General features: G+C 41.8%; 1 protein-coding gene across 3 annotated transcripts in view; it reads right to left on the reverse strand.

Moving 5' to 3' along the window:
* Fam184b (family with sequence similarity 184 member B) overlaps positions 1-7,024 on the reverse strand; it is a 104,781-nt gene extending 97,757 nt beyond the window's left edge. For 2 of the 3 annotated variants that reach the window (XR_205344.3, XM_004847231.3), the window contains exon 1: positions 6,846-7,024. Coding sequence is in view for 1 of the 3 variants with exons in the window: in XM_004847231.3 (XP_004847288.2) it covers positions 6,846-6,992 (147 nt within the window). In the remaining 2 variants the exon portion in view is untranslated. The remainder of the gene's footprint in view (positions 1-6,845) is intronic. The other variant, XM_021260243.2, reaches the window with a different exon arrangement.
* Between the last annotated feature and the right edge of the window lie 6,664 nt (positions 7,025-13,688).

Below are 13,688 nucleotides of genomic sequence, written 5' to 3' on the forward strand. Positions count from 1 at the left end.
GGAAACACGGGGCTCAGGTGGCAGCCTGTTGTGGGGACTCCTACGGCAACAGACATCACTGTCACTGTCTAGACACTGTTCTGGCCTCTCAGTCCCAAGGAAGCTGGTGGGTGCTGCTGGCCAGCAGTTCCCACTCTCCACTGAGGACTGGGAGGGAATGAAACATCCATCCGTCAGGTTCAAGGTCTGCTTGGACTGGGTTATAATGAGTCACTTACATTCTCACAACAGAGGAGCCCTGCTCCTCTCCCACCCCCCTCACCCCCCCGCCCCATTACAGAGGAGGAAAGTTGGCCCCTTTGGAGTTGGAGGTCAGAAAAGGCACATCTGAAGAGATGGTTTTAGCTGATGCCAACTATACAAGAAAGCCTTAAACTGTTCATTATTAGCTCAAGTGACTTCATTTTGATTCTTATTTAATTTATATTCATTAGCATAAATAAAAGAAGTAGCCTTCTAAATACAAATCAGATTTAAATTCATTAAAAAAAATAATGTCTGGATAGAAATTGTACTTCTTTTTCCATACTGTCTGATTTTATACTCAGGGAGTGTTTTCCATTTCATTCTCTACCCTATACCTTGCGGCTCCCACTGCACTTGAGAGCCAGTATCACTGTCTCAGCTAACATATCTTCCCAGAGCGAGGTAAGGTTGCAGGACATGGGGAGACACAGTCCCCATGGTGTGGATGTGACATCTGCTGTGCACAGAGTGGCGACTCTGTCTTCAGCAACTTCCCATGGAAGAACTAGTCTATAGATTATTAATACTACATAGCCATTCAACAAGACCCCCCACCTGGTTAGGATCTTTTCCCAATGAGAGAATTAGTTTTTACTATAACATTTTGCCGTGTTTCTCAAAACTGGACTCATTTTTTGATTTGTCTGTTGAGTCTTTAGGAAGGCTCCAAAATAAAGCCCCTCTTCCTTAGTGAACTAATTAAAGCACAAGACCGAAGTGTAGGGCTATTTGAAACTAAAACATCAGTTTAATATCAATAAGATCAATATTAGAGATTGTCAAGTATATTCACTGGCAAGCTAAATTTCCGACACTTATCTCTTCAGTCCCAATGCTATGTCAGGGTAGCTCTTTCCCCCCATGACTGCCCTTACCCTTGTAGAACTGATGGGTGGAGTAGACTGTGTGCTTTTAAGGGCAGATCACTCCAAGAGAAAGAACGAGGAAGAACCAAGAGCTTCACAGGCCTAGCTTCTGCTCCCAACCTCACTAATTAAATATACATTCCTCTTAGCATAGGAAAAAGTAGGAAAGATGATTTAGAGGCCATGAAAACAAAAAGACAAGCAGGGAAGACTCCTCCCTCCAGACAACACTGGATCATTTGAGGGCTGGGGATGTGGCTCAGTGGCACTGAACCTGCCCGGCAAGTGCAAGGTCCTGAGTTCAATCCTTGGTACCAAAAAAAAAGAAAAAAGAAAAAACAACCTCCCCCCAACCCCCCAAAACAACAACAACAAAAAACATTGGATCATTGGGTTCTGGGTGTCATGGCTCTGTCAGGATATGATAATGTGAAATTGGGCAAGAATGCTGACCTGCTCCTGTCTCTGCATCTTGGATTCAATTGTAGACGATGCTTCCCACCCTGCCATGCACAACTGCTATGCAGAGAGTGAATACGAATGTTAAAGGCTTTTAAAAATACACAAAACATGCAGAAGTTTCAGGCACTTGAGCCTCTGCTCTTGCAGAGCTATAAAGATTAGCTTGACATGACTGCAGCTATCTTGAGTTATAACCACCATGAGTGCCTCTAAGTGTTCCTACCTGGTTTTTCCTGTATACTTTCCTAGCAAACCATAAATAGACAAAACTATTAGTCATATGCAGAGCTTTACAAGTGGACCCTGGCTCCAGGAATGCACCTGACTCTTTCATATTATCTTAAGAAAAATGAGGTACAGTCCAGACAGAATGGAGTCACTTTTGTCCTAACTCATTAGTATGCCCCTCTTTCTGACCCAAGTTGCAGGGACCCAGCTGGTGTTGCTGCTATCCAGGACCACGCTGCTGCTGGTAAGACATGCAGTAAACTGCACTCGTGCAATCTTGGATCCATCTGCCTCTTTTTTTGGTCTCACCACAGCTTGAGACTAGTTCTCACACCCTATGACTGGGTTGTTCCAGAACAAGGGTCTTCAGACAAACTGGGAGAGACCTACAACAAGAGTAACTGAGGCCTCTCTGGGTTTCCCTTACTCCTGAGATTGGTGGCTTCTGGAACAATGACGCCTTCTCCTGGGTACTTTTCGTCTAATTGCTCCAGGCAAGAGGCAGTGTCTTGGTATTTGCTTCTACTGCTTTGTGGTCTGAGTTTCTGAGAGTCAAGATGTTCATGGAGAGGAACACATGCTCCTCATGCATTTTCTTGTTTATTTATTTATTTATTTGGTACTGGGGATCGAACCCAGGACCTTGCGCTTTTGAGGCAGGCGCTGGAACCACTGAGCTAAATCCCCAGCCCTTTTCTTGTTTAAAGATGAAAGGATAGTCATTAAGGTTTGTATGTGAAGCCAACATTCCATTATTCCTTGAAAGGGGGACCTGAGGGATCTCTGGGTTTTCATCTCTCCATAAGGCTGTGGCAAGACACACAAATGGGAAAATCAGCTGGAGATCGTTGGGTGTGTGCAGAACCCAGAGGCAGATGGGTGCAGCAGCCATAGGACTGGGCACACGTGCCTGATGCTTTCAGAATCACACACTTTGCAAACAACCCCTCAGTGTTCACTTTACTGCTTAACCCTTTGATGGCTCCAATCCAGTGGTTCTCAATCCTGTCTGCATACTGGAAGCTTTCGAAGGGCTTTGAAAAATGCCTCCAATGCTGGCCATCATTCGCTCCTCTCCTTATAAGATGGGCCTGAAGAGGCGGGAATGATGTTTGTTTACTAGTTTTGAACTTTGGGTTCAGAGATAATCTTAAACTTAGGAAAAATGGAGTGAAAAATAACAGAACAAAGAACATCATATACCCTTTACATTATATACCTTTTACTTAGAGCCACCTCACTTTTTAAAGCATTTTGACTTACGTATCATTTATTCCATTTCTATACTCTATTCTACATTTTATTATAAAATAAACTTTTATTGCTTTCTATGGCATCTTTCTTCCTTAAAAAACATACTTCAATGTGCATTTCCTAAGGATAATGATATTTTCTTGCAGAGCTACAGTATATGAGGTATGATTGAAATATATGATGAATGTTTTAATAAAAAATAACTTACAGTAACAGACACATATCAATCCCCCCTCAAAATACTCTCCTTCATTTCCAACTCATTTATCCAATTCTTCTTGCCACTTTCTGAAGCATCTCTAGAAGTCCTTTTTCATAAGTATCTTTCTGAGGTATAATAAAAAACAGTGAATGCTCCTGCCAAATGCCATCCAACAGAAAGGTAGCCTCGTGAAAACATTACAGTGTGTCCTCATCCATCTTATTCACTGGATCTGGTACCATGAGACTTCTGACTCTTCCCCAAAGTCAAAATAACCGTAAAAGGTAAACATTTTAAATTGATTTAGGAAATCAAGTCACCATGAAAAGATATTCACAAACGAAGCTTCAGAAAGTGGCAAGAATCATGGGATAATTGTGTTCAAAGTGAGGGGGAATATTAAAAAGAGATTAATGGCAATGTGTCCTTTATGGTAAGACATGTTTTAAAATTTGAACATTCACTATATTGTTTAATCACATCTCATACTGTTTGCCTGGTAGTTGTAAAATATTATGAATAAAACTAAGGAGTTTATTTTAAGAGACATACTACATGCAAATCAACTATAATAAATAAAGATAAGCATCTAAAATCTTAACTAAAACTTTTGGAAGAAATCTTTAATTGAATTTAACAAGCTTACTAAGTATCTAATACATATGAGGCACATATACAAATGATTGGAGAAACAAATGAACAGTAAAAGTAATTGATGCATAACTAAATAATTAACACACTTTTAACCACAAGAAAGTGAAAATTTTCAAAGGCTTTTCTGAGAAGAAGTAAATCTTAATAGGACTTAAAAGAAACTGGATCCAATTTTTAGAGATGAAGACATTTAAGGAGAGGAAAAATAGAAGGATGAATATGTATTCACAATAGCTAAGATGTGGAATCACCCTCATTGTCCACGATAGATAAATGGACAAAGAAAATGTGGTGTCTATACAATTGAATACTATTCAGCCATAAAAAATGAAATCCTTTCATTGTAGAATTAGATATGGAACTGGAAGACATGTTCTATGAAATAAATCAGGCACAGAAAGATAAATACAGCATCTTGTCACTTACACGTGGAAGCTAAGAAAGTTGATGTCAATGTGCTCTGGGAAAGTAATTGTCCAGTAGAATTTTAAACCCAAAGAAACTATCATACAACAACAAGAACAAAATACGCAAACAATTCCCTCCCTTAGAGAAAGAACAAGTGAAGGATGGACTTCAGCCAGAAGAAAAGTGAACCCAATGGAAACATTTTGGATTCAAGAAAAAGAGAAAATAATAGTGAACAGAGAAATTGATAAAATCTCAGTAAGTTTAATTTTTATTATAAAAACTATTTTTAGGGCCACGGATTTAGCTCAGTGGCACCATGCCTGCCTTGCAAGTGCAAGTTCCTGAGGTCAATCCCTGGTAACAAAAAAACAAAACAAAACAAAAAAACCCCTATTTTTAAATTTAAAAAGTGAAAATAAAATTCTAGGCAGCAATGACAAGATGGGAAACCAGTAGTGGAATATAGATTATTTTACTAATCCAATAGAGGGCAGGAATGGAGAAAAAGGGAGCAAAAATAAAGAATGGTAAATGAAAAAGAAAGATGGAAGAATAAGATCAAATACAGTAGTAATCACAACAAATGCACACCTAAATTGACCTATCAGAGACACAACAAAAGCAAAACTCATGGGAAGATTAAAAGTGCAGACATGGAAAATATGTGTCATACACAGTAGCAAAAATGTGGCTTATCAATACCAAATATTTCCATCAGGCATAGTGGTGTGCCCCTATAACCCCAACTGCTGGGGAGGTTAAGGCAGGAGGACCCCAAGTTTAAGGCCACCTTGGGAAACTCAGTGAGATGTTGTCTGAAAATAGAAAATAAAAAGGACTGGGGATACAGCTCAGTGGTAGAGAAGCCCTGAGTTAGATCCCTAATACCAAAAACCAAAATTCTAATGTAGGCAATTTACATGAGAAAATGTGAGGGAGGCAATACATAATAAGAATCAATTGTGATTTGCAATGGAAAATATGCTTTAAGAAACAAGACCTACCATGCACTAGGGATCATGTCTGCCTTTTATACCGACGCATCTTTAGTGTTTGACACATTTTATAAGTATGCCATAAGTTATTATAATGGAATTATTATCATATTATATTAAGATGATCCACTTATGTGTTGGCATACCATAAGAGCCAGGGCTGTGTCTTACTAAATTTTATGCCATGAATAGTCGATGCTGCCTGGTACATAGTAGGACTCTACAAATTCACACTGACTTCATGGATGATTTTCTTTCATAGAATCTCCCTTACTTGTTCTTGCCCATAATGACATAGTCTTTGTTTCTACCTCTGTGACACTCATCATTTGAAATACCCAACTTAGCAACTGATGATATAGTAATGTCTTTTATTTCTCAATATCCAAACTTTTGTCTTTCCAAAAATATTTTAAATTCTTTGGAGACGGAGAAGATGCTTTATACTGTGCCAAGTGCGTAATATTCTTGATTGGTGTCACTATTAAAATGGAAGAATGTAGACTAGATCCACAGTGCCAGCCATACATGCCACAGGGATGGGTTATCTCCATTCCCTATTTTCTAGTTCTTGACTAAAGAGATCCTTGCTTGGAGATGGCTCATGTGCAAAGAATTTGGAAAAGTTAATGGGTTCTATCCCAGTGCCGTACTCCTTCTGGAAAAATAGGGAGAGGGATGCCTGTGATGCCACATGAAAGAGGTGTGGGAAGTGAGGGAGAGAGAGAGAGTATGTTCTGTCCAGGAGTGGATGAACGGACCTGACCTTCCGCTAGCAGGCACAGTGTTGGGAGGGATGTGCTCCACTTACAGAGAAGGCTCATCCGGGACCTGTGAAGCTGCAGGCGGATACACTGGGCACTGTCCGCATCTTCTCGCTGGGATTCCGGGGGAAGAAACACAGGGCCCTGGGATGAAGCGGGGAGAGGGGCTGGCTGACCTCCGAAGCGATTTCTAATCTCAAAATTACATAGTCCTTGGCCCCTTTCCTCATTTACATTCCTCCACAAGTCTACAGCCAGTTTGATAGTAAGTCGCCAGGGCTGCGTTCCAGGGTTAGTACGGTGCCACACAAGCTGCTAGCACTCAACAAATGACTCAAATATTTGTTGAATGAAGAAATAAATGAATCAAGTGTTTAAACAGAGCTCACATGACCTCCCCAGCTGTAGAGAACAGTGTCGAATGAAATCACAACATTCTAGGCACGATTACTTGAGCAGAGCTGGCAGAGGAAAACACACACACGCACGCACGCAGATTCATATTCCCACCTTGGGAAAAGCACAGCCAACCTGCTCAGCAAGCAGGCGGCGCATTTCCTCGGCAAGGATCCTCTCCCTGTTGCTTCAGAATGGTGCCCCCGGAAGGTCAAGTCACCCAGATTTTGGACTGATTCCCTCTCGCTGGTCTCCGAGACAAACTTTGTCGGGGTCCGGCCGGGCCTCCGGCGAGGCACTTCTGCCCGCCTTCCCCGGCCCCCGGAGCCCAGCGCACAGCTCGCCGGCCGGCAGCACCCCGCCTTACCTTGGTGAGCTGGGCGATCTTCTTGCACATTTTCACGTGCATCTCCGCATCGCAGTTCATTCTCCAGCCCGCGCCGGAGCGGGCGTCGGCTTTGGTGCTCGGGCCAGTCCCGGGGGGGTGAATTTGGCTGTTGAGGGCAGATGCCATCGCTGCAGGGCGCCCAGCGCTCTGAAGCTCTCGCTTGCGTTCTTCCCACCCCTCGTGTGAACGTGCGTGCGCGCGCGGGCGTGTGAGCGCGTGGGTTTCCTCCGGAGAGGCGGCACTGCAGTCCTGCGGGCCTCACGACCGCGCGGCCCCTGCTTCCCCGGGTGTCCGCCTCCCGGGCCCACTCGCGCGCCCACTCGCCCTCCGCTCCGCACCCACGGCGCGCTCGCTGGCTCTGCGGGCACCCGCGTCCTTCGACGAGTCCCGGCGCCCCGCACGTGCGGCTAGCGGTCCACGCGCGGTTGCAGGCAGGTGCGGGTTTCGCTCGCAAGGGAGGAGCTGGTGCGGCGAGGAGCCGCGGACCCGGAGGATTTGCGCTCGCCCGACGCGGCGGGCTTGGACACGTGGGTGGCTCGGGGCTCCGGACTTGGTGGCGGGGAACCCAGCCTGACGCGAGCATCCCAGACCAAGGAGGAAGAGCCAGCCTCAGTCTCTGGCAGCCAAGCGAAGTCAGGGGAGGAGGCGCAGCAGGCGCCGGAGGGGAGGGAGGCCGGCGCCACTACCCGCGGCTCGGGTCGCTCGGAGCGCCACGCCCAGCTGAGGGTGCAGGGAGGGAGCGGGCGGAATACCCACGGGCCGGGAGGTGACAGTGAGCCGCCAGTGCGCGGCGTCCGGGGCGCAGCTTGGGAACTACCAGGGTGCGAGGTGGCCTGGAGCGGAAGCGTCCCTTCTCCACCTTGAGGTAGACCTGGACGTCGCGGGATTGCCGGGGATACCCAACAAGGGGAGGTGCAAAAGGTTTCAGGGGAGCAGGTGACTGAAATCTGAGCCGAGGAAGAGCAGACGGCGCTAGTGCCGGAAGGGATAGCAACGCCTTAGAGAAAAAGTCCTCAGAGGTGGAAAGGGTGGGCAGGCGAGCGAAAGGGGGACGCAGGGAGGACTGGATGAGTAGTTTAGGGAGCTTAAAATCTAAATGGAGCCCAGCGAAAGTGAAAGGACTTGTCCAAATCCACGCTATAGCACTGGATGGACCAGGGCCAGAATCCTACCAAGTTCTTCCAGAGAGGTGTGCAGTTTTAGTTTGGGAAGCGTGGGCTTCACGAGCCCAATTTTCTTCTGGCTTGCTTTTTATGGTTTAAGACAGTGAGCTTTGGGGAAAGTGCCAGTACCTTGACCAGATTTTTCTAAAGCGTGAATAACAGCGTCATCACAATAAGGACTTTGCATAGTTAAATATATTTTACAATAAAAAAACAAAAGTTTTGATAATCTTCATAAAACAAGCTTCAGATGGTCAGGAACGCCCGTCCTACCCCTGCGTACTGCAGATAACAATATACGTTTTTGCAGATAAGAAAAATAGACCCAGAAAATTTGTATCAATTCAGGCCACCACAAACAGCAGTTGTATCTGAAACCAAGATACTACTAGATACCCTTCCCCCCATTACATTACACCATCTCAGTGGCCAGTGTGGATTTTTGGTTCCTAGTTTTTCCATCTTAGATTCCTTCTACCACCTCCCCTCCCCAGCTGCTTTAGAAAACAGAATTCCTGATGCAGAATCACCAGCAAGAGTTTCTTGGGCCTTATCCTAGGCCCCTTAAGGCAAAATCTCTTGGCATAGGGGCCAGGAAGCCACATTTTAAACATGTTCCCTACCTAACTGCATATTTTATATTTAAAGTATTTTACGGAAGATCTTAACACGCACTAAATTTTAAAATAATACAACCACTGTGTAGAGGATAATTAGCCTTTTAGAACAGAAATTTACTAAAAGTTGTTCAATATTTTGGAGAAATCACATTATGGCCACATAACTTCTCGTGTTTGGGTGTCAACAAGCACACTTCTAACTGCCGGATTCACTACATTCATGATGAGTCTTCGTATGTGCATCGGAGTATGCTGCCACTTTTGACCTTTTATGTATCTAAGTACATATCACGTATTTAATTATAATTACTTTCATTTCTCCTTTACTATCAAGAAATTACCCCAGTTAAAAATATGTGTAAACAGCAAATATATGAAAAAATGTTCAACATCACTAGTCATTGGAGAAATCCAAATTAAGACAATATGGAGATTCCACCTCACTCCAGAAAGAATGGTTATCATCAAGAAATCAACAAATAATACATGCTGGTGAGGCTGTGAGGAAAATGGAACACTTTTCCATTGTTGGTGGGAGTGTAGACTGGTGCAACCACTGTGGAAATCAGTGTGGAAATTACTCAAAAAACAAACTAGAGGTTCCATTTGACCCAGCTATTCCACTTCTAGATATCTTTCCAAAAGAGTTAAAAACATCATACCACAGTGATACATGCACACCCATGTTTATAGCAGCACAGATTATGACAGCTAAATCTTGGAAACAGTCCATATGCCCATCAACAGATGAATGGATAAAGAAAATGTATTTATATATATTGGAGTACTACTCTATCATAAAGGATAAAGGAGACAATGTTAGGTAAATGGATGCACCTCAAGACCACAATTTTAAGTGAAAAAAATTAAGACAAACATACTGCATTGTTTCTCTCATGGGAGAAACCTAAAGGGTAACTAAGGAGCAGAATGGAGGATAGATACTGGGAAGTATGAAGAACTTGTTCAAATGGGAAGAAAAAAGGGATTTAAAAAAGAGAATGAAAGGAAAAAAAGGAAACAAAGCTTTTGTAAATGGAGAGGGGAAGAAGGGTTGAAGGGAGGGGAACATAATGTGTGTAAACAGAATGTTAAATATTGCAAGGTTTCTCTATGAGAAACCCCAAATATAAACTGATTAAAGAGTAAAATGAGAGATATTAGGAAACAAGGAGGCAGACCTTTCGTAGAAGGGGAGGATAGTAAGGGGAGAGAAGGGATAAAAAACAACCCGGAAATGATATTCTCCCAAACAAATGTAACTAGTATGTGTCACAATCACACACTAAATAAATGTGTGTAAAGTATATCATCTGAACTTCAAGATGGTCATGTGGATGTTATGAAAAAGGTGATGCTGGATCTGAGTAGATTTGAGAAGCACTGATTTAGATGACCTTAAACACATTCAAGTTTAGTAAAATTGCATTCGAATCCCAAGTTCTAGTTATTTAAATGATTTTATTAGATCCAGGAGGCAAAATATTTTCCAGTATCATATATTATAACTTTAACCTTACGATGGAAGAGAGTGGGAAAATCAGATTCCCTTTCAGCTTTGTTGGACCTCAGCCACTGTCACCAAGGCCACCATGAGCCAGACTATCTTGGGAGAGTCTTTGGGGGCACCTCAGATTTTTCAGCACTGGAATTGAAGTCCTTTTATACCTCAGGGAATGAAATAAGGGGGCAGAAGAGAATTAAGTACAAATATGGGGGTAGAACATTTATTAGACCACTAATGTGATCATGGCACTGTGATAAACCCTTTGCCAGGGCACTTAGCACCCTCACAGTAATATAAGGAAGGTAGCACTGGGTAAGTACCCAATTTTATATGTCAGTAAGTGGATCCTGGTCTGACCTCAAAGGCTGTATTCTTTCCAGAGCACAATGCTAGCACTCTTGAGAAATGTAAAACCATAAATGATTTGTCTTTTCTTTGGATTATAAATATAATAGCTCCCCCATACGTCACCTGTAACAGTAAAAAGAGAAGTAAAAAAAATCACCTCATGGGCTGGGGTTTTAGCTCAGTGGTGCCGCTCCCTGCTGGCCTTGCAAGCAGGAGGTCCCAAGTTTGGTCTGAGTTCGGTCCCTGGTACCAAAAAAAAAAAAATTACCTCATATCCTCCACTCAGAGAAAATTCCTGTTAATACTTTAGGCAAGATCCTCCTAGACATTTCTCTGCATATACACAGAAAACATTATATGCACACATGTATTTTAACACACACATGGGACACTATCCATGCATTTGAACCCTATTCACTCAACAATATACTTTCTTTTTGGTCAATAAAGATCTACATTTCTAACAGTATTCATTCATTCATAATATACATTATATATAATAACTTATTTACTGTAATACCTTTTTATTAAATTCTTTTATTGGTACATTGTAGGTATACAACACAATTACATTTCTGATTGGGAATTGTACCTTTGCATAATGCATCTTGGTTTTTATTTTTTCCCCATTCCTAGCCCTCCCTTCACCCCCTCCACCCTTCCCTATTTACAAAGACTTTATTTCCATTTTTTCCATTTCTCAGCATTTTTCCTTTCCCTTCTTTCCTTTCCCCTACCCCTCCCACTACCCCTACCCCTTTGGACCTTTTCTTCCTATTTTGCATTATCGATTATTCATTCTAATCATTGGTACATTTTAGGTATACAATATAATGACATTCATCATTGGAAATTTGCGCCTTTACATAGTCTCTCTTGGTTCTTATTTTTCACCCTTGCCCTGCCCTCCCTTCAACCCCTCCAGTCCTCCCTATTTACAAAGATTTTGTTCCTATTTTTCCATTTTCTCATATTAATCCCATTCCCTTCTATCCTTTCCCCTACCCCTCCCACTTCCCCTTCCCCTTTGCCCCTTTTCTTGCTATTTCACATGACCTATTATACATTTTTTACTGTAATAACTTAATTACTTATTTACTGTAGCCTACATTAGATAATTCTTTTATTGTTTTATATTTTAAGCAAAATATTTTGTGTATGATTGTTGTCATGAGACTATTCAATTCTGTTTAAAGGAAAAGGGGCTATATGAAATTTGTGTTAAGGATAATGGGTGAATACGTAGCTTGTGAGATAGGCAAAATTCTTTTTTTTAATTAGTGGATTATATGATATATAATAGTTTCATTCATTTGGAAAATTGGTATAAATATAAATCCTTTCTTGATCACTTTTGATCCCTTTACTGTCACCCTCCTCCCTCCCTCTTCCCCCGACCCCCTTCCATGGCCATGTTTGAACTTGTTTCTGGAACAGAACAGCTAATGGGACCAGAATGGAGTCACTAATGAATGGCCATTTTAGGGATAGTGTGGCAGTCTCTGTGAAGGTAGCATTATCTGTACCTTATGACCTGGCCTTTTTCATCCTCTTCTGTTAGATGAGATTCTTGTCTGTTCCATACTTTTTACATGCAATCTCTTTGTTCTCTTTGTCATATCTACACATATCTCAGGAATTCTGCCGATCTCAAAATATAAAATAAAGGAGACAGGCAGGAAACAGGAAGGCAGACTTTTTGTAGAAGGGGAAGAGAAATTGTCAAATTGTTCTGCAAACAGCTTATGGGCACGAGTCTAAAACCTCTAGGATTAGTGGTACTTGTTTTCAACTTCCTACTTTTAAAATTGTGTTAGCGGTAACAAAGGTGTGGAACACAAGGATGAAAGAACATGGGTGAAGAACAATCGCATAAGTAGCCTTTCCAATGTCAGAAACACAATTTGCAAAGGCCATTTATTTGACTTCATCTTAGAATGTATCTGGCATCAGTACTGTCTTTCTGGCCTTTTTCTGGAATTCAAAGAAATGAAACTTCAGCAATCAGAGGAAGAATGGAACTGAAATGTTTTAATTCCATTTTTTTTACACAGCAGTAGAGTACTTTGTATTCACTGGAAACACAACTGATTTTTTTTTTTTTTGTACTGGGGATCGAACTCGGGACCTTGCGCTTGCAAGACAGGCGCCGGAACCACTGAGCTAAATCCCCAGCCCAACACAACTGATTTTAAGGGAATTAAGTATTGCTAATATGGCTGATCTATGGTTGAATATTGTAATGTAGCTGTTTCTCAGTTTCTTTCTGGAACTGAGCGTTGATTTTTCTTTTTTAAAGTCAATTTTATTATATAAATCCAGGTATCATTGAGAGTATTTACATGGAGTTAGAAGTCCTTCAGTTATCCTAAGTGTAAAAATTATCAGAAGCTTGAGAAAAATGAGTATTCTGGCTCCTTACCTCAGGAATTTTGCTTCAGTGAGTCTGAGGTCAAATATTTTAAACACTCATTTCAGTGATGTTGTGGGTGTTTCCAGAACCCACTTTTTGAGAATTGCTTCAATAGGCCAGCTAACCCTTGCAAGTTCCCTCTGTTTCCTTATTTCATAATGCTTTCCTCACCCTCTCTCCTATTCAAGTCCTATCAGCCTTCACATTTATCTCAAGTCATGCTGCTGAGGAACCCCTGGCCTCCGGGCATAGTATTCTCTGAGCCCCCAGAACAGTTGGTTAGTTGATGAAACTTTTGGAATGCTATATATTAATATATTATGATGCAGTATTATAATATTTTAAATGAAGCGACATAACTAAATATGCCTCAATATTTTAAAAGTACTGATGTCGTATTTTGAGATCTGTGACTCAGAGGTCTAGTTTTTGTTTGTTTTTTTGGTACCAAGGATCAAACTCAGGATCTTGCGCTTTTGAGGGAGGCACAGTGCCACTGAGCTAAATCCCCAGGCCTAAAGGTCGAGTTTTAAGTTCATTTCATTTCAACACTGACTTTAATAGTTGTCATAAATGGAAACCTATGGAATTTCTTTTTTCCCCATTAAATTTATTGGTACATATTAGGTATACATTATGATCACATTCATCATTGGGAATGTGTACCTGTACACGAAATATCTTGGTTCTTGTTTTTTCCCCATTCCCCGTCCTTCCCTTCCAACCCTCTACCCCTCTATTTACAAAAATTTTGTTTCTGTTTTTTCCTTT

This window comes from Heterocephalus glaber, unplaced genomic scaffold (genome assembly GCF_053883595.1).
Source record: "Heterocephalus glaber isolate CG9 unplaced genomic scaffold, H.glaber_assembly_v1.0 deba00001509, whole genome shotgun sequence".
Lineage (NCBI taxonomy): Eukaryota > Metazoa > Chordata > Mammalia > Rodentia > Bathyergidae > Heterocephalus > Heterocephalus glaber.